Raw genomic sequence first — 21,559 nt, 5'->3', positions numbered from 1 at the left:
CACAGATGAGGTACATGACACACCAAGTTTCATTCCTTCATCTCTATTGGGTCTCAAATTTACAAGTGAAAAAGGAAAGTTAAAAACAAGAAATAGGTAGCACTAACACACTGATCTTGAAGAAAAAGCATTTAAATTTAATGAAATCAATGGCACTGTCACACCACTGCAAATCCCCATTCATTTCACTGCATAATTTAAAACTTTTATCTTCACCCCCCCCCCACCCCTCCCATCTGAGGGGACATAATGCAAAATCTGTAGTATATATGATGCATCTTCATTTCATGAATGGGTCAAATCATCCTGGACAAGGTTATGATAATTGAAATCTAGATATATCTTACCTTTGATCACCTTCCTTCCAGGTGTCCCAGAGGAAGTTTTTCCATTTCTATACCCAGCAATTTAAAAGAGCTCTGGTAATGGGTTTGAAGATGAAGGGTACCACAAATGAAGGGTACCACAATATCCCCCAATAATGTATGGGAATAAATAAAATCTATTACCTACGGACAGAACATTATTCATGTTTACCTTGAACAACAAGTTCTAGGTCTACTTGGTCCCGACCAGCATCATTTCCGGCAATGCATTTATAAATCCCAGCATCTTCAGCCCTATAAATATAAGTGACAAACATTGATGTCAGAATGTCAGAACAACCGAACAAGTTCTGTAATGTTGAACTATCCTTACAGGAAATCTCTACATACATATATTAAAGTAGCCATGTCATTGGTCTTCATTTGCATGTCAAAATGTCAGAACAACCCAACAAGTTCTGTAAGGTTGAACTATTCTTACAGGAAATCTCTACATACGTATAATAAGGTAGCCATGTCATTGGTCTTCATTTGCATGTCAAAATGTCAGAATAACCCAATAAGTTTTGTAAGACTGAACTAACCATGCAAGAAAAAATTAGTCTGAACAAAGAATATAAACCTGTGACAAAACCTACATTGACCAGGAGACAAATTCAACATCAGAACATTATAAATTATAAACAGCATTTAAATATCATAGATTATCCTTTGTAATTCTAATGGATTATCATTTTTTTAAATTCTAATAGATTATCATTTTTGTAATTCAAATGGAATATCATTTGTAATTCTAATGGATTGTCATTTGTAATTCAGATGGATTATCATTTGGAATTCTAATGGATTATCCTTTGTAATTTGAAGGGATTATCATTTTTTGTAATTCTAATGGATTATTATTTTTGTAATTTGAATGGATTATCATTTTTGTAATTAAATGGATTATCATTTGTAATTCGAATGGATTATCTTTTGTAATTCTAATGGATTATTCTTTGTAATTCTATTGGATTATCCTTTGTAATTTGAATGGATTATTATTTTTTGTAATTCTAATGGATTATCATCTTTGTAATTAAAAAAAATTATCATTTCTAATTCTAATGGATTATCATTTGAAATCAAATAATCCTGCTTTGAAAATCAACTGGGTGAATATGATACTGTTTTTTTTTTAATCTCTCTTTGTAAAACATCAAAAATGAGACCACATGCCAAGTTAATAAAATCCAGGTATTTAACTAAATTACAAACAAAAATTGTTCTGGTATAGTACAGAATAGCATCAATCATAATTAGAAAATAAGCAGATAAAATTAATATTTCTTAAATGACTTATCTACAAGCATCCAGTTATTAATAATTTACCTTAAAAGATGGTTCCTTTATTCATGGTGACAGGATTTCAGATAATCAATCGTATTGGTGGCTCTACTTTGTTTTATTAGTTATGACAAATATTCTAATAACCTACATGACCTTGGGACATTTTCCCACTAGTAAACTAAGCCTACAACAGTGTTTGCTAACCGTAAGTAATCTGGTCCAGCACATGGCAGGAATTTAGAAGCTAAAATTTAGTTCAGTGTGAATTTTGGTTTTATAGGGGTTATTTTAAGAGAAAAATTGAAATTTGGGACTGGAATTTGTTTTGTTTTTCAGTAGTGATAAGTTTTGGTTTACTGGGGGAAAATGATACATAGTGAAAAATTCAAGACAGCCAAATAACTGTGATCTGGAGGAAATTCCAGTATAATGAGGGTTCAGTTTTGATGGGTTTTCATGTATTAGCAAAATTCAAGGGCTTTTAAGAGCTATCAGTGCAAATTAAAGTATATTTCAAAGATTGTTTTCACACTTTTTCTAATTTTAACACATTTTTCAAGACTTGACATCATAATTTATTTTCAAGACCAGTGTTGTATATGAAGATCACCTCATTAATATGCATGGATCTTGCACATAACTGTACATTCAAGATCTTGATGACTCAAGCCTATTTACCGAGTTTGATCAAAACTGTATCAAAAATTCATCATCTAGATTGGTAAGAATGAACGATGCAAGATCACCCTGCTAATATGCAAAATTTTGATAACATATTGCAAGTTTTGTCAAAATCAGATGCAGTTTGTGTGGAGTTTGCTCATTATCAAACTTGTCCAATATATGGATGATATAGTTCTATATTCCAAGTTTGTCAACTAAATTGGATCAGAAACAAGACCTTCAGTGTGTTAATTATTTTCGACAAGCAAACAATGAGCCGTGGATGCAGGTCATACAGTACATCAACCTGACTTCAAAACCTGATGAAGTTTGAAATGGACTTGATTAGATGGGATGGGATACACATACATGGGTAAGGACTTGATGGGATGGGATGGGATACACAGACATGGGTAAGGATTTGATTGGCTGTGATGGGATACACAGACATGGGTAAGGACTTGATGGGATGGGATGGGATGGGATACACAGACATGGGAAGGACTTGATGGGATGGGATACATGGACATGGGTAAGGACTTGATGGAATGGGATACATGGACATGAGTAAGGACTTGATGGGATGGGATGGGATGGGATACTTGGACATGGGTAAGGACTTGATGGGATGGGATACATGGACATGGGTAAGGATATGATGGGATGGGATGGGATACACAGACATGGGAAGGACTTGATGGGATGGGATGGGATACATGGACATGGGAAGGACTTGATGGGATGGGATGGGATACATGGACATACGTAAGGACTTGATGGGATAGGATGGGATACACAGACATGGGAAGGACTTGATGGGATGGGATACATGGACATGGGTAAGGACTTGATGGGATGGGATACATGGACATGGGTAAGGACTTGATGGGATGGGATGGGATACATGGACATATGTAAGGACTTGATGGGATGGGATGGGATACACAGACATGGGAAGTACTTGAAGGGATGGGATGGGATACACATACGTGGTTAAGGATTTGAAGGGATGTGATGGGATACACAAACATGGGTAAGGACTTGAAGGGATGGGATGGGATACACAGACATGGGTAAGGATTTGATGTGATGTGATGGGATACACAGACATGGGTAAGGACTTAATGGGATGGGATGGGATGGGATACACAGAAATGGGAAGGACTTGATGGGATGGGATACATGGACATGGGTAAGGACTTGATGGGATGGGATACAATGGACATGGGTAAAGACTTGATGGGATGGGATGGGATGGGATACTTTGACATTGGTAAGGACTTGATGGGATGGGATACATGGACATGGGTAAGGATTTAATGGGATGGGATGGGATATAGGATACACAGACATGGGAAGGACTTGATGGGATGGGATGGGATACATGGACATGGGTAAGGACTTGATGGGATGGGATGGGATGGGATACACAGACATTGGAAGGACTTGATGGGATGGGATGGGATACATGGACATAGGTTATGACTTGACAGGATGGAATGGGATACACAGGCATGGGAAGCACTTTAAGGGATGGGATGGGATACACAGACATGGGTAAGGATTTGATGGGATGGGATGGGATACATTGGCATGGGTAAGGACTAGATGGGATGAGATGGTGTGATGTTTTACCCCAACCCCTTGTATTATACATGTATTTATAAGTCTGTAAGTGGAGCCAGGTAAGCTTTGTTTTTCCAAGTGCCTAAGTTGGCTAATCCTCTTACGTAACCCAGTCTTTGTTTGAGCTCTTGAGTGGAAATCTGGCGGGAATCTTTGTACATGGGAACACGTGACGTAGACAACTTCAAAGAGCCGGAAGCCGACAATGGTAGGCTGGACAGTACATGGGGACACACAGACTGACATTTTTATGATTGACAGTTCGATCAAATGACCAGAGTCCGTCGCCATCCAATCGGGATGCGTTGTAGGTGGGACTTGATTCGAGAAGCTGGAATAAGACTTGTACAAGCCTGAAATTCGTCAGTTGGTGTTTAAGAGTCGCAGTGACACACACTCCGTTAGCCATTCGTAAAAATTGGCGGAATTTAGGAAATTCATGAAATAGCTTCGATCAGGTAAGTTTGATGTTACGTTGATTCTGCTTGATACGACTGCTGTTAATTGAAGAGAATTTGTCGTATGTATACATTTTACTTGTATTGAAGTATGAATAGTTAATTATGACCTTAATATTTTGCATTTTTTTCATGACTTTAGCTAAGACTTTTGTTTACGATTGATTACGATGTTGATTCGTTGCATCATTATTCATAATGTTACTATGTACACCTTATTTGTGAGGCGAAAATGTTCTCTTCTTTCGCTAGTAATATGTGTGCATATTATTTCGTGGATTATTACGTTTACGCCCTTTTGAAAGGACGATTTGTATTTGTGAAGAATTGTATTGCTCGCTAGCCGCTATAAGAATTAATATTTCTTTGCGTAGTTATATTTTGGTAGACAAGAAATTTGTTTACGTAATGATAGATTTTGCCATTGAGTAACGGATTGCCGTTTATCACAATTTGAATGTGAATATTGTGGATTTGGTACGCTTGTGTAGGAAATATATGTGAATATATATAAATATATAGATAGTCATATTACTAATCGTAGTAATATTTTAGTACAATCATATTTGAAATATTTTGTATGTATATACTGATAGGGCTCAGTATGTAGATATTTGAATCCTTTGTGTGATTGTGTTATGGCGCCATTTTTGTAAGCGGCGGAGGTGTATGGGAATTTCGATGTGTGCGCATGCGCGACCCAAATGTCCCGCCTTAAACTGATGGTTCAGTTCAGTGACGTAGTGTGAGGGAAGATTTTTATAACCCTATGCTAATGCATTATACCTTTCAACAGGAAGCTTTCGGGGGACGAAAGAATTTCAGAGAATTTCGGGGGACGAGAGAAGTTCAGAGAATTTCGGGTGACGGTGAGAGATACCGAGTGAATTTCGGGTGACCTCAAGGGATATCGTCAAGGGTTCCGGATACTAGAAGAGGAACCGGAAGTCAAGATAACGGCAAGGAACAAGGATTATAGAAGAGGAAGCGGAAGTGGAGATCACGAAAGGAGAGAAAGACAAGGGAACGAAGAGATTTAGATGAGTAGCACTCAAGAAGGGAAAAATCTCCTCACACTGTGAACTCAAATGATGATCAAAGGGATCATTGGGTGAAAGAGAGACATTGATTACTTTAAATTCTTTTAAATTTCATTTATTAAATTGTTATTGTTTAAATTTCATCTTTGTATTTCTTTTAATTTAACTGTCGGCATTGCTGACTGGGGGCTCGTAGCCATAAATATATTTAGTCAATAAATAATATAGTGTCCAGAATTAACCTTCTGAATAAGGACCAGGGGAACCTCTCATAATTCGTTAAAGTCTATAAGAAGAACCCCACCCCTAGACAACCACTACACCCCCACAGTGGGCGCTTCGTCCGGGATATGAATTAGACATATATATTATTTTGGGACTTAAAGTTATTGGTAGAAGTATTAGTGAACAGTGTGAGATATTTTCCATTCTTTGTATTTGAAATTTTGTGATTTTCTCATCTTGTATTTTTATTGTCATATGTGCAGGCTTTGTAGATCTTCCATTCATAGCAGTACGTGTGAAGCAGATATCGAACAAATATCTTACCTGAACGAAACTAGTTGTTGTCGACAGGTAAGTATTTAAACTGGTATTACAAATATCTGTATATTGTTTGAATTTTGAGACAAGGTATCACTTTACATTAGTATAATGGCTACCGAACGACAAATGATAAAGGAATACCGCGCCATGGGGTCGGAAGATCTTGGATACGAGGGAGATCGCCTGGCAACCTTTGTAGAAGAAAGGATCAAGGAATGGAAGGCCGAAAAAGCAGCGGAAAGAGAAGCCCAGAGAGAACTAGCCAAGATAGCAGCGGACCAAGAGTTAGCCAAGATAGCCGCGGACCGAGAAGCCCAGAGAGAACTAGCCAAGATAGCAGCGGACCGAGAAGCCCAGAGAGAACTAGCCAAGATAGCAGCGGACCAAGAGTTAGCCAAGATAGCAGCGGACCGAGACGCCCAGAAAGAGCTGGAGCTAGCCAGACTCGCTCACACTCTGGAGATGGAAAAGGTCAGAGTTGAAGCTAGGACCAACGGACGGGACGACGCCAGTACAAGCTCTGGAACAACCGGCCGACCTTTCATCGACCACCGGATAGTCCAGATCAACATGTCACGCTTCAATGATAGGGAGGAGGCTATTGACGATTTTCTCGTCCAGTTTGAGAAACTCGCACGCGCTCATCAGGTCCCTGAACAGCACTGGGCCATTAATGTCTCAGCCTTTTTGCAAGGTGCAGCTCGGGAAGTCTACCACGGCTTAACTGCAGAAGAGGCTGATGACTACACTGCCCTCAAGAAGGCGCTTCTCTGCCATTATCGGCTGACCGCCGAGACTTACCGGAAACTTTTCCGGGACTCGGTGAAAAAGGTAACAGAGACCCACTCTCAATTCCACAACCGTGTTCGAGGTTTATTTGAGAAGTGGATGAAAATGGCCGAAGTCGAACGCACGTACGAAGGGCTACGCGAGGTAATACTCAAGGAACATGTCCTGGGTACTTACCGTCGCGAGTTGACAGTTTTCTTAGCAGAAAGAGAACACCGGACGCTCGAAGAGATCGCTAACATGGCGGAGCGATACGAGCAGGCGCACTCGAAGAGTGGAGGTTCCGGGGTTGCTGACCGACCCCGACCCTCTGAGTCGCGTCGTATGGGGGAGGTTGAGCCGGCTGTCCGTAACCGTCAGGGCGACGGGAAGGTCGGAGGGGCACCTACAGGTAGGGCTGCCGCCTATCGACCTGGACAGGCCTCACCCACGAAACCAGGACTTGCAAGTCGGCGAGGGCCGCCGACATGTTTTAATTGCAAGCGCCTGGGGCATTTTGCCAGGGACTGTCCCAAGGGCAGGCAGACCCAGGTGAATGTCGTAGCTAAGAAGGAATGTGTGCCGGAAGCGAGTCGCAACCCAGCCAACCTTGCGGCCGCAACTGTCAATGGTGAAGGCGCCACCATCTTGTATGACACTGGGTGCAGCGTCCCCGCGCTTGTCGACAAGAAATATGTCAAGCCGGAGGACTATACAGGGGAGGTAATAGAAGTTCAGTACGCGAACTGCGCGCGTGACTCATTACCAGTAGCTGTCATTGACCTCGATTCACCATACGTGAAGGGGAAAATTGAAGCTGCTTGCTTGGAGGGGCTATCACATGACGTCATATTGGGTTGCCGTTATGTGTTACCCCAGCCGAACCCCGAAACCTGCACACCTATGCCAGTGAGTGCTGTTGAAACCAGGGCCATGAGTCGACAGCCGAAACAAAAGCCAATCCAAGTTACATCGACACCGGTTAGTAATGTTATTCCAGCGGAGTTAAGGAAGCTGCAACAGGAGGACGCAACTCTGGCGCAGTTGCACAAACACGCAGAAGCGGGAACAGAAAGGGAAACTCCGAACGGCGCGGTGAAGTTTGTCTACAAGAAGGGAATCTTGTATCGCCACGCCAGGAAACACAACGAACACTTCAAGCAAGTCGTCGTGCCAAAGGAAAAGCGTTGCGAAGTACTGAAACTTGCACACGAGAGTCTCATGGGTGGACACATGGGAATTGCTAAGACGCGTGACCGTCTTGTAAAAGAGTTTTACTGGCCAGGGGTCCAGGGAGACGTAAAACGGTTCTGTCTCTCCTGTGACAAATGCCAGAGAATGGCACCGAAAACGGATCAGCGACCCATCCCTTTGGGGAGTACGCCCCTTATCGATGAACCATTTAGACGTGTTGCCATGGATTTAATCGGACCGATAAAACCCGCGTCTGCGCACGGAAATCGATATATTTTAACGGTTGTCGATTATGCTACACGCTATCCGGAGGCCGTTGCGTTGCGTAACATTGACACGGAAACCGTCGCGGAAGCTCTGTTTGCGATCTGGTCAAGAGTCGGAGTGCCCGACGAGATCTTGACCGATCAAGGAACACAATTTATGAGTCGTGTGATGGCGGAGGTGAATCGTCTCATGTCGATTAAACACCTCACGACTACACCGTATCACCCCCAATGTAACGGATTGGTCGAACGGTTTAATGGGACCTTGAAAAACACGCTCAAGAAATTGTGCGAAGGCCGCCCCAAGGATTGGGACCGGTATATTCCGGCCATGCTTTTTGCATACCGGGAAGTACCGCAAGCGAGTTTGGGGTTCTCTCCCTTTGAACTCTTGTACGGGAGAACCGTACGCGGCCCAATCGCCGTACTGAGACAGCTGTGGACAGACGACCACGCTGTAGAGGAAGTACGCACTACCTACCAGTACGTCGCGGACTTGCGCAACAAACTGGAAGAGGTTTGTTCTCTCGCGCAAGAAAATCTCAAACGAGCTAGGGCGCAACAGGCGAAAAATTACAATAAGCGCGCAAAACCACGTCAGTTTGAGGTAGGGGACAAAGTGTTGTTGTTGTTGCCCCAGGAACACAACAAGTTGCAAGTTTCCTGGAGGGGTCCATACGTCGTCACCAAGAAGGTCGGAGGTCAAACCTACCGGATACAGCTACCGACGAAAGAGAAATTGTACCATGCCAATTTGCTCAAGAGGTACCGGGAAAGGGAGACCGCCAGCGATTTTGTTGTCGCAGCGATAGTCACCGAGGATATCGAAGGCGATACGGAAGGTGCTAACACTGTCCCGAGCTGTCCATTAACGAGGGCCGAGACTCCGTCGGACGTGGAGTGTGACCCCATGTTAACTGAAGGGCAGCGGAACGAGATAGAGACCTTGCTGGCCGGATATTCCGACGTGCTAACAGAAAAACCCGGGAGGACGACGCTTGTCGAGTTCGGGTTAAAGATGGTGGACGACCGACCAGTTCAGCGTAAACCCTACCCCTTGCCCCACGCGAAACGACAAGTTGTAAGGGAAGAAATCGAGCAGATGATTGCTCTGGGAGTAATCGAACCTGCCGACTCTCCGTACAGCTCACCAGTAGTCTTAGTGCAGAAGAAGGACGGCACCCATCGGTTCTGCGTCGACTACCGGAAGCTGAATCAGGTGACAGAATTTCAAGTTGAAATGCTACCTGACCCCGAACATATCTTCGCTTCGGTCTCGAAAGCGAAATATTTTTCCAAACTGGATTTGTCCAAGGGGTATTGGCAAATTCCGGTAAGGAAAGAAGACCGACCGAAGCTTGCTTTTGCTACTCCCGACGGGACATACCAATGGTTGGTGATGCCGTTCGGGGTACAAAACGCGCCCAGCGTCTTTACCAGAATGATGCGGAAGTTGTTGGAGCCCTTGCGCGATAGGGGTGTCCACAACTTCATGGATGACCTCTTGTTAGCTACAGAGACATGGGGTGAACACCTCGCTCTGTTAGCTGACGTTTTGGAGCGGCTACGTCAGGAGGGCTTGACAGCCCGCCCTTCCAAATGTCACCTTGGTTTCAGGACATTAGACTATTTAGGACATACCCTGAGCCAAGGCACGCTGTCTCCAGAGAGGTCGAAGGTGGAGCAGTTGAGAAACGCCGCACGCCCCACCACGAAAACGGAAGTGAGGTCATTCCTGGGACTGGCCGGATATTACCGGAGGTATGTCGCTAATTTCAGCGCGATTGCGGGCCCGTTGTCTGACCTAACCAAGAAACGGACCCCGAGTAAGTTCGTTTGGACAGATGCGTGTGAGCACGCATTCCAAACGCTAAAGGATAGACTTACATCCGACGCAGTTGTTCGTCTACCGGACTTGGATAAAGAATTCGTTCTGCGCACCGATGCATGCGACACGGGACTGGGAGCAGTACTGCTCCAGGAGCATGACAAGACGCTTTTTCCTGTCGCATACGGCAGCCGGAAGTTGTCTGCTGCCGAGAAGAATTACTCAGTATCGGAGAGGGAATGTCTCGGAATCGTGTTCGGCATATCACGGTTCGAGCGATACCTATATGGACGTAAGTTCATATTGGAGACCGACCACCAACCACTCGCCTATCTGGCGCAGGCAAAGTTGTCCAATGGTCGATTGATGCGATGGTCGCTGTTTTTACAGCAGTACCAGATGCAGATCAGATACGTGAAAGGATCTGAAAACGTAGGCGCAGATTTCATGAGTAGAAGCGCCGAAATGATATAGATCATTTGTTATATTTTCGTGTTCATACTCAGTTTAGCATTTAGTTCATTTTGCTGATTTTGTTCTTTATATCGTGTAACACTTTTGCTTTTTTAGTTTGAGTGAATAAAATCCTGATTTTATTCTCAAGCGTGGGGGGATGTGATGTTTTACCCCAACCCCTTGTATTATACATGTATTTATAAGTCTGTAAGTGGAGCCAGGTAAGCTTTGTTTTTCCAAGTGCCTAAGTTGGCTAATCCTCTTACGTAACCCAGTCTTTGTTTGAGCTCTTGAGTGGAAATCTGGCGGGAATCTTTGTACATGGGAACACGTGACGTAGACAACTTCAAAGAGCCGGAAGCCGACAATGGTAGGCTGGACAGTACATGGGGACACACAGACTGACATTTTTATGATTGACAGTTCGATCAAATGACCAGAGTCCGTCGCCATCCAATCGGGATGCGTTGTAGGTGGGACTTGATTCGAGAAGCTGGAATAAGACTTGTACAAGCCTGAAATTCGTCAGTTGGTGTTTAAGAGTCGCAGTGACACACACTCCGTTAGCCATTCGTAAAAATTGGCGGAATTTAGGAAATTCATGAAATAGCTTCGATCAGGTAAGTTTGATGTTACGTTGATTCTGCTTGATACGACTGCTGTTAATTGAAGAGAATTTGTCGTATGTATACATTTTACTTGTATTGAAGTATGAATAGTTAATTATGACCTTAATATTTTGCATTTTTTTCATGACTTTAGCTAAGACTTTTGTTTACGATTGATTACGATGTTGATTCGTTGCATCATTATTCATAATGTTACTATGTACACCTTATTTGTGAGGCGAAAATGTTCTCTTCTTTCGCTAGTAATATGTGTGCATATTATTTCGTGGATTATTACGTTTACGCCCTTTTGAAAGGACGATTTGTATTTGTGAAGAATTGTATTGCTCGCTAGCCGCTATAAGAATTAATATTTCTTTGCGTAGTTATATTTTGGTAGACAAGAAATTTGTTTACGTAATGATAGATTTTGCCATTGAGTAACGGATTGCCGTTTATCACAATTTGAATGTGAATATTGTGGATTTGGTACGCTTGTGTAGGAAATATATGTGAATATATATAAATATATAGATAGTCATATTACTAATCGTAGTAATATTTTAGTACAATCATATTTGAAATATTTTGTATGTATATACTGATAGGGCTCAGTATGTAGATATTTGAATCCTTTGTGTGATTGTGTTATGGCGCCATTTTTGTAAGCGGCGGAGGTGTATGGGAATTTCGATGTGTGCGCATGCGCGACCCAAATGTCCCGCCTTAAACTGATGGTTCAGTTCAGTGACGTAGTGTGAGGGAAGATTTTTATAACCCTATGCTAATGCATTATACCTTTCAACAGGAAGCTTTCGGGGGACGAAAGAATTTCAGAGAATTTCGGGGGACGAGAGAAGTTCAGAGAATTTCGGGTGACGGTGAGAGATACCGAGTGAATTTCGGGTGACCTCAAGGGATATCGTCAAGGGTTCCGGATACTAGAAGAGGAACCGGAAGTCAAGATAACGGCAAGGAACAAGGATTATAGAAGAGGAAGCGGAAGTGGAGATCACGAAAGGAGAGAAAGACAAGGGAACGAAGAGATTTAGATGAGTAGCACTCAAGAAGGGAAAAATCTCCTCACACTGTGAACTCAAATGATGATCAAAGGGATCATTGGGTGAAAGAGAGACATTGATTACTTTAAATTCTTTTAAATTTCATTTATTAAATTGTTATTGTTTAAATTTCATCTTTGTATTTCTTTTAATTTAACTGTCGGCATTGCTGACTGGGGGCTCGTAGCCATAAATATATTTAGTCAATAAATAATATAGTGTCCAGAATTAACCTTCTGAATAAGGACCAGGGGAACCTCTCATAATTCGTTAAAGTCTATAAGAAGAACCCCACCCCTAGACAACCACTACACCCCCACAGATGGGATACATGGAAATAGGTAAGGACTTGATGGGATCAGATACATGGACATGGGTAAGGACTTGATAGGATGGGATACACAGACATGGGTAAGGATTTGATGGGATGGGATACATAGACATGGGTAAGGATTTGATGGGATGGGATACACAGACATGGGAAGGACTTGATGGGATGGGATATATGGACATGGGTAAGGATTTGATGGGATGGGATGGGATGGGATACACAGACATGGGAAGGACTAGATGGGATGGGATACATGGACATGGGTAAGGACTTGATGGGATGGGATATATGGACATGGGTAAGGACTTGATGGGATGAGATACATGGACATGTATAAGGACTTGATGGGATGGGATACATGGAAATGGGTAAGGACTAGATGGGATGAGATACATGGAAATGGGTAAGGACTAGATGGGATGGGATACATGGACATGGGTAAGGATTTGATGGGATGACATACATGGACATGGGTAAGGACTTGATGGAATGGGATACATGGACATGAGTAAGGACTTGATGGGATGAGATACATGGATATGGGTAAGGACTTGATGGGATGGGATACATGGACATGGGTAAGGACTTGATGGGATGGGATATATGGAAATGGGCAAGGACTAGATGGGATGAGATACATGGAAATGGGTAAGGACTAGATGGGATGAGATACATAGAAATGGGTAAGGACTAGATGGGATGAGATACATGGAAATGGATAAGGACTAGATGGGATGAGATACATAGAAATGGGTAAGGACTAGATGGGATGAGATACATAGAAATGAGTAAGGACTAGATGAGATGAGATACATGGACATAGGTAAGGACTAGATGGGATGAGATACATGGACATGGGTAAGGACTAGATGGGATGAGATACATAGAAATGGGTAAGGACTAGATGGGATGAGATACATGGACATGGGTAAGGACTAGATGGGATGAGATACATGGACATAGGTAAGGACTTGATGGGATGGGATGGGATACATGGACATGTGTAAGGACTAGATGGGATGAGATACATGGACATGGGTAAGGACTAGATGGGATGAGATACATGGATATGGGTAAGGACTAGATGGGATGAGATACATAGAAATGGGTAACATTATATTCTTCTTCATAGTTATGGTAGAGGTTTCAAGAGTTTAATTATATTACACTAAAGTAGCTCAAATGTAACTAATGTATTGAAACAGTTGGGGAGACAAATTCTATTTTGGCCAGGAATCAAACCTAATTAGTCTGTCTCAAAGCGAGGCACATATACCACTAGACATAAGGGTCTGGTCCAACTAGGATGGTTAGTAAATGGTCTCACATATATAGGCCACTAGACCCCTCCACCATTTCCTTGACACTTATCCTCAGATGTCATCCAGATTCACCTCTCAGAATAATCTCAGCCCATTCCCAACCTTGGTCACATGATAGACATATATTAACTATTGCATCTTGGAAATGAACATAGTTTGTCTATCTCACATACGACCCACTAGACTAAAAGGTCCAGACCAGCTAGGCTGTCTCACAGTCAGGCACACATACCACTAAAAATGAATGGTCCAGACCAGCTAGGCTGTCTCACTGTCAGCACACATACCACTAAACTTAAGGGCCCAGATCAGCTAGGCTGTCTCACTGTCAAGCTTACATGCCACTAACTGAAAGGTCTAGACCAGCTAGGCTGTCTCAATGTCTGGCTTACATGCCACTAACTGAAAGGTCTAGACCAGCTAGGTTGGTTAGTGTCTCATACGCATAGGCCACTACAGGATCATGATAGTTTACCTATTCATTTTGGTGGCACAGTCAGTGTTACACCTAGAATTCCATGCACTGGGGACATGGTGTCACCCTGTCCTTCAAATCTGAGTGACAGAAAAAATTCAAAGGGAAAAAGAAAAATACTTTAACAGTTAATGTATTAGCAGTGGTAACGTCAAGAACAAGATATTCATATTTTGTTTTAACAGTTTTGCTATCTTATGTTTGCTGTATACACTATCATCTTTGCCTTGGACATTTATATTACTGTGATAAATGTTTGTTTTATTGAGTGCTCAAGTAATCCTTAAAAATTTACATTAATTTAACTTAAGTGTTCAGTCATTCTCTACCAGCATTTATTATAAATGGTTTTTATTCACTTCAATTTTCTAATGATTCAAGGAATAAATGATAAACTATGTATTTCTGAAAGTTTTTCATATCAGAAACTTAATCCCTTTTATTAGTAATTCAACAACAAAATAAATACCAACACTAGTAACCATTAGTTACATTGAACAGCAAATACTCAGACAATTATATACCTTGAGTGTTTTGATTACCAAATCTAGTGTTTCAAATGGAAATTAGTTGCTATCTTCAAGTTTTTTTTATCACCATTGGTGACTCTGGCAATTGACAGCAAGAGCAAAGATATGGGTACAGACATGAACAAAAGAAAATTAGTAGGCAATTTTTCTCCTTCCATATGAAACAATGAAGTAATTGGGCACACAGGAGTCATGATTTGAGGGACAAGGACATAAAATTGCCAGAAACTTGAAATCCTGCACTCAATGTACAACACTGCACTTTCATATAATTTGCAATTTTACACTGTTCTAATAAGGCAATTAGACCAAGTCCAGTCAGCATAATACATCTTTCTCTAAGATGTTTGTAAACTAAAGTGAATGGGATTTAATTACCTAGCAAAAGGTATAGCTAGTTCTCCAGTGCGCAGAAGTCTGTAGTGGACATCATTCCTCTTGATCTGTTCTCCATCTTTCTCCCATGAAATCTGGGGCCGAGGCCGGCCATTTGCCTGACATGGAAGCACAATGCCACGAGACTGTTGCACAATGAAAGACTTCTGTCTGACATTGATACTGGGAGGAACTAAAGTTAAAGCAAGGCAATAATTGGTGACAATTGATGAACATTTGAAAATTCTGTTTCATTTATCAAACAAAAGAAGTTTGAGTAATATGGCTTTTAATATATCACAGTATATCACTAGAGATAAGTGTTTTTACACTGTAACAGGTGACAAAATAATCCATCTGCAGCAAATATTTCATTCACTATAAATAAGAACGCTAAATTACAATGACTTAAATTAATAAATTAATGCTATGTAATTTAAGAAAACGAAGGACAGGCAAACTTATGCATTTCACCGCTCCGGTGGCCTAGTTGTTAGAGTGTCCGCCTCGGATGCAGGAGGTCATGGGTTCAAACCCAGGCCGAGTAATACCAAAGACTTACAAAAATGGTACTAACAGCTGCCTCACTGGGTATTCAGCAGTAAGAGGTTAGTGTTAGGACTGGTCAGCCTGGTGTCAGGATAATGTGACTGGGTGGGACATCATGCTACATGTCTGCAGCATGATGCCCCAGTGCTAGACATCACTATAAACTGTCACACTGCAGACATCATAGCGATATGACTGAAAAATTGTTAAAGCTACATTAAAAATCCAAAGTCACATCATGTCAAATGCATTTCATATTTTATATAAATTGATTAGTATCTGTCTCTTAATGTCCAAAATAAGTCAAAAGATATATTGCATCCTTTCTAATGTGATTGAAACATTATCCTTGTTCAAGAAATTATACCTTGAATTTGGAGATTGAACTGTCCAAAATCTGTGCCAGCATTGTTCTGAGCCATACAGACAAAGTAACCTTCATCTTTTGTGGTTGTTTTCTTCAAGAATAGAGTACCATTCTCCAAGATGTCAATATCTGAAATTATGTAATAGTTTTATCCTTGTATTCTTGCTGTATTACTAAAATGATATCCCTTCAATATTTCATCACAGTGCTTATTGATCTGTCTCATTCTTTTACTAGAAAGAGACATAGTCAATGGTAAAGAACAAATATAATTCCAGAAATAACTTTCAAAAGCAGAACTTCCAACTCTATAAAGATCTTAGTAAGTCTGTCAATATTTTAATATACACACATATATTAAGAGCTTTAAAAATATATTGAAAAGTTTAACAGTGTGGTCTGATGTAATGAAGGCAACATGATGTTCAATTAACCCTTTACCTCATAGAGCATAGTTACAAAGTGCAGTGTGCTATAAATAGAACACCTGTTACCTAGTCAACTCGATACACATAGGCCTGCCTGTGAACTGTTAAGCAATGTAGAGTATGTTATGTTTAACAGCAATTTTAACCATTTTACATTTTTGGTACACATCTATTATATGTGGAAAAATTTAAGAGTAAAGTCCAATTGGTATAGCTGTGTAATTATTTTTCATGGAAGAATTTTGTATGTGCTTCAAAGTCTTGAGAGAACTCATTCACCATCATGTCAGTGAGGCCATGTGACCAACCATAGCTGCCATTTCTCGCACTTGAAATTTACAAATTTTTCATCTGCGACTACATCACTAAGTGATCTGAATTTGATAATTTACAAAAACTAATTGCTGCCTACATCAATATCAGAGCATTTACCTAAGTTATTGAATCTTTCATAGCTGTGATTCTAATTGTGAAAACTTCGTAAGTACTGAATGAAATCCGTGACCGCCGTTTTGGAGAGTGGAGATTAAGACCCAATTACTTTAAATAGCAGATATTGACCAGTGCATAAACAGTGAACACATGATGTGACGTAATTGTCATTCACAGAAATGAATGTAGTATCTAATAGGGGTTTTTCCCAGAAGGTGGTGCTACAAAAACCAGCTCAAAATGGCTGATGTTTACAGCAAGCGTCAAAAGGCACTTCCATGCGAATGGAGTAGAGGTGTCAAAAGGCGCTTCCATGCAATTTGTAAAGTATATTTTGGCATTAATGATGTCCAGTACAGTTTCAGAAACTGCAGTTTCAAATTCCATGGAGGTCACTGACTTTTTGTCAGGATAATGAGACTGGGTGGGACATCATGCTACATGTCTGCGGCATGATGCCCCAGTGCTAGACATCACTATAAACTGCCGCATTGCAGGCATCGTAGCAATATGACTGAAATTTTTTTAAAGCTATGTTAAAAATCCAATTCACATCACATGACATCACATAACATCTATCCCAATGACACACCAAGGCAAAAAAAACCAGACTGGCCTAGATGGGCATCAAACTGTGACAGCCTATGTGATAGCCAGACTTTGACAGTATATTTACTAAATTGACAACCTATGTGACACACAAACTGTGACAGTAAATTTATAACACATGTTATGACAGCCTGTGTGATAAAGAGACTATGACAGCACATTTATTTATACATCTTGTGACAGTCTATGTGAGACCAAGACTGTGACAGTAAATTTATCACATTCTATGTGACACCCAGACTGAATAGAACATTTCCTTACTACATCTACTGATTTTGAGTGGATGGGACAAAAGTTGTGTGTAATATACAAATCTCTTTTTTTATGTTCAAGAAAATATACTTTCCTGGCAGACATTCCAGGAGACATCAGGTATTATTTGTCTCTCAGACTGTTATAGTAATGCAGTACAAAATAGTCTTTGGCAATGCAAACCTTCACTTCCAGTAATGAGGGATGTCCCCTTTTGCCAAATAATCCTAGGTTCAGGGATTCCAGTTGCATCACATGGTAAGTATACTCCATTTCCCACCACGGCCTTCACATGTCGGAACTTCTCTCCGACAATTCGAGGGGGTACTAACAAGAAAAAAGAAGTGTAAAGTTTTTTTTAACATGCTGGAGTTATTTAAATAAGAATTATGAGACAAGTGATAGAAAAATCAAGAGACCCAAGTGGGTGTCATATTCACCAGGCTTACATAACTTAACAGATGACCATTAATCTGAGCAGGCTTATGTGGTATTGCAAAAACACAACCTATGCAATCTACCTCACAAACTTTAATGTTAATTTTACCTGTTTTACTGTAGTCCATTAAAAATCCTTTACAAAGGTAAAGGCATCATTAATATGCATTGTCTCTTGCCCATAACTAAAGTTATCACATTTTGTTGTACAAGTTTAGTTTACAGAGTTCTTATTTATGCAAAATACTGCATTAATTACACAGTTTTCACAAAGATAACACATGATATACTCTCATTTTGTGAATTATTGATGCAAACATCACACCAATGTAAACATGCTGGCAACAAGAGTTTCAAGTCTTTCTCAGATCCTCTTTTTTCCATTTACAATTTTTCACTTGCATTGACTTGGTAATCTTGTTATGTTCATGTTCCAGTTACTTGGTTTGGTAAACTTTCATTGTTCATTTTGCATTTCTATTGGTTTGGTAAACTTTCATTGTTCATTTTGCATTCTATTGGTTTGGTAAACTTTCAATGTTCAGTTTCCATTTACCTTGGTTTTGTAAACTTTTGTTATTTTATTTTCCATTTACATTGGTTTGGTAAACTTTCTATGATCATTTTCCCTTTACTGATTTGGTAAACTTTCTATGTTCATTTTCCAGTTACCTTGGTTTGGCAAACTTGATACTTGAGTAAAATTGAGACTTTTGGAGAGAGTACAAGAAGACATAATCCCTTGTGAAAATGTCAAGAATAGTTTTGGAATTATCCATGAATTATTCTTGAACACTTTTCATGAACCATTCATAAAATGCACTCAAATACTTCATGAGCAGTTTGTGAATATTAAATGGCCATATTATCCAGAATGATGTTCAATACTTGGTCTAGAACATTAGTTCTTGAACTGCTCCTGAAGCATTCCCCCTTGAAGCCCCTTGAAGCATTCAGAAGAAGCCAACATACCTGTGTGTAACCTTCCAAACCTTACTGGCATGCTGCAGTAGATAGACGACTCTTCCACTTGAAAAAGGGCTTACATCCAAGGTAGAGAATTTTTTGGAATGGTAAGAAAATTTATATTGTTGTGTATGGGATTTTTTTGGAATGGTATGAAAACACCAATTGTTGTGCATGTGCATTTTTTGGAATGGTAAGAAAACATATTGTTGTGTATGGGTATTTATTGGAATGTTAAGAAAACATACTGTTGTGTATGGGCATTCATTGGAATAATAAGAAAACATCAATTGTTGTGTATGGGCATTTTTTGGAATGGTATGAAAACACCTACTGTTGTGTATGGGCATTCATTGGAATAATAAGAAAACATCAATTGTTGTGTATGGGCACTTACTGGAATATTAAGAATACACCAATTGTTGTGTATGGGCATTTTTTTGGAATGGTATGAAAACACCTATTGTTGTGCATGGGCATTTATTGGAATGGTAAGAAAACACCTACTGTTGTGTATGGGCAATATCTGAAATATTAAGAAAACACCAATTGTTGTGTATGGGCACTTACTGGAATATTAAGAAAACACCAATTGTTGTGTATGGGCATTTTTTTGGAATGGTATGAAAACACCAATTGTTGTGTATGGGTATTTTTTGGAATGGTAAGAAAACACCAATTGTTGTGTATGGGCATTTATTGTAATATTAAGAAAACACCAATTGTTGTGTATGGGCATTTCTTGGAATGGTAAGAAAACACCAATTGTTGTGTATGGGCATTTATTGGAATATTAAGAAAACACCAATTGTTGTGTATGGGCATTTTTAGGAATGGTAAGAAAACACCTATTGTTGTGTATGGGCATTTCTTGGAATATTAAGAAAACACCAATTGTTGTGTATGGGCATTTTTAGGAATGGTAAGAAAACACCAATTGTTGTGTATGGGCATTTTTAGGAATGGTAAGAAAACACCAATTGTTGTGTATGGGCATTTTTTGGAATGGTAAGAAAACACCAATTGTTGTGTATGGGCATTTATTGTAATATTAAGAAAACACCAATTGTTGTGTATGGGCATTTTTAGGAATGGTAAGAAAATGCCTATTGTTGTACATAGGCATTTTTAGGAATGGTAAGAAAACACCTATTGTTGTGCATGGGCATTTTTAGGAATGGTAAGAAAACACCTACTGTTGTGTATGGGCATTTATTGGAATGGTAAGAAAACACCTATTGTTGTACATAGGCATTTTTAGGAATGGTAAGAAAACACCTATTGTTGTGCATGGGCATTTTTAGGAATGGTAAGAAAACACCTATTGTTGTGTATGGGCATTTATTGGAATGGTAAGAAAATGCCTATTGTTGTACATAGGCATTTTTAGGAATGGTAAGAAAACACCTATTGTTGTGCATGGGCATTTTTAGGAATGGTAAGAAAACACCAATTGTTGTGTATGGGCATTTATTGGAATGGTAAGAAAACACATATTGTTGTGTATGGGCATTTATTGGAATGGTAAGAAAACACCTATTGTTGTGTATGTGCATTTATTGGAATGGTAAGAAACCACCAATTGTTGTGTATGGGCATTTTTAGGAATGGTAAGAAAACACATATTGTTGTGTATGGGCATTTATTTTGACATACTGTTTTATCATTGTTAGATGTGATGTAAATCAATCAATTGTTGAATTGTCACATTGATTAATGATAACTTTGACATTTCTGTGGCAGATATTGGAATGTTATTAAAAATAGCCTTTCAGTTTTGTAATTAATATTGAATTTACCTTAAAGGAGTACGTTAATATAAATTTTCCAAAATCATGCTTTACTTTTATTTTTTTCCTCTTGATTCAAATGTCAAATAATGTTGATGTTAACCTTGTTTTCAATCTAAAAAGGCTGACAATTTTTTTTTAACCATTTGTGGCTTTCTTTGTCTAAAAAATAGAGTTTCACTACATATAATATGATCAAAGTTGTGATCCTGGGGCAGCATACCCACAGGGATCATACATGGGGCAAGAACAGAGAATGTAACCCAAAAGCTAAATACTTATTTTATAGCCTTGGTCTTGAAGCTGAAACAAACCAACTTTAATATCTCCACCTAAAACACTTAAAATATTTAGAATTTCCAAAGAAGAAAAAAACTCTTCCATGACACTGGAGCTATAGTCGTTAATTAAAATTAAAAAACTGTTTACATCTCAAATCTACCCTCAATCACATCCCAAAGTTTCAAGTCTGTGTCTTCAATGCTGTAGGTGATACATTACATTACTAATGGAGGGACAGACAGAT

The 21,559-nt window shown here is 39.9% G+C and overlaps 1 protein-coding gene across 2 annotated transcripts in view; it reads right to left on the bottom strand.

Moving 5' to 3' along the window:
• LOC149780249 (hemicentin-1-like) overlaps positions 1–21,559 on the bottom strand; it is a 118,476-nt gene that overhangs the window by 91,643 nt on the left and 5,274 nt on the right. For both annotated transcript variants that reach the window (XM_089937033.1, XM_089937034.1), the window contains exons 2-5: positions 18,023–18,166; positions 16,119–16,247; positions 15,206–15,395; positions 538–620 (exon numbers count right to left, since the gene is read on the bottom strand). In XM_089937033.1, coding sequence (XP_089793159.1) covers positions 538–620; positions 15,206–15,395; positions 16,119–16,247; positions 18,023–18,166 — 546 coding nt within the window. The remainder of the gene's footprint in view (positions 1–537; positions 621–15,205; positions 15,396–16,118; positions 16,248–18,022; positions 18,167–21,559) is intronic.

This window comes from Sinohyriopsis cumingii, chromosome 16, assembly GCF_028554795.1.
Source record: "Sinohyriopsis cumingii isolate HCF-2022 chromosome 16, ASM2855479v2, whole genome shotgun sequence".
NCBI lineage: Eukaryota > Metazoa > Mollusca > Bivalvia > Unionida > Unionidae > Sinohyriopsis > Sinohyriopsis cumingii.
Note: the sequence above shows the minus strand (reverse complement) of the source record. Positions and strands in the feature narration are given on the sequence as shown.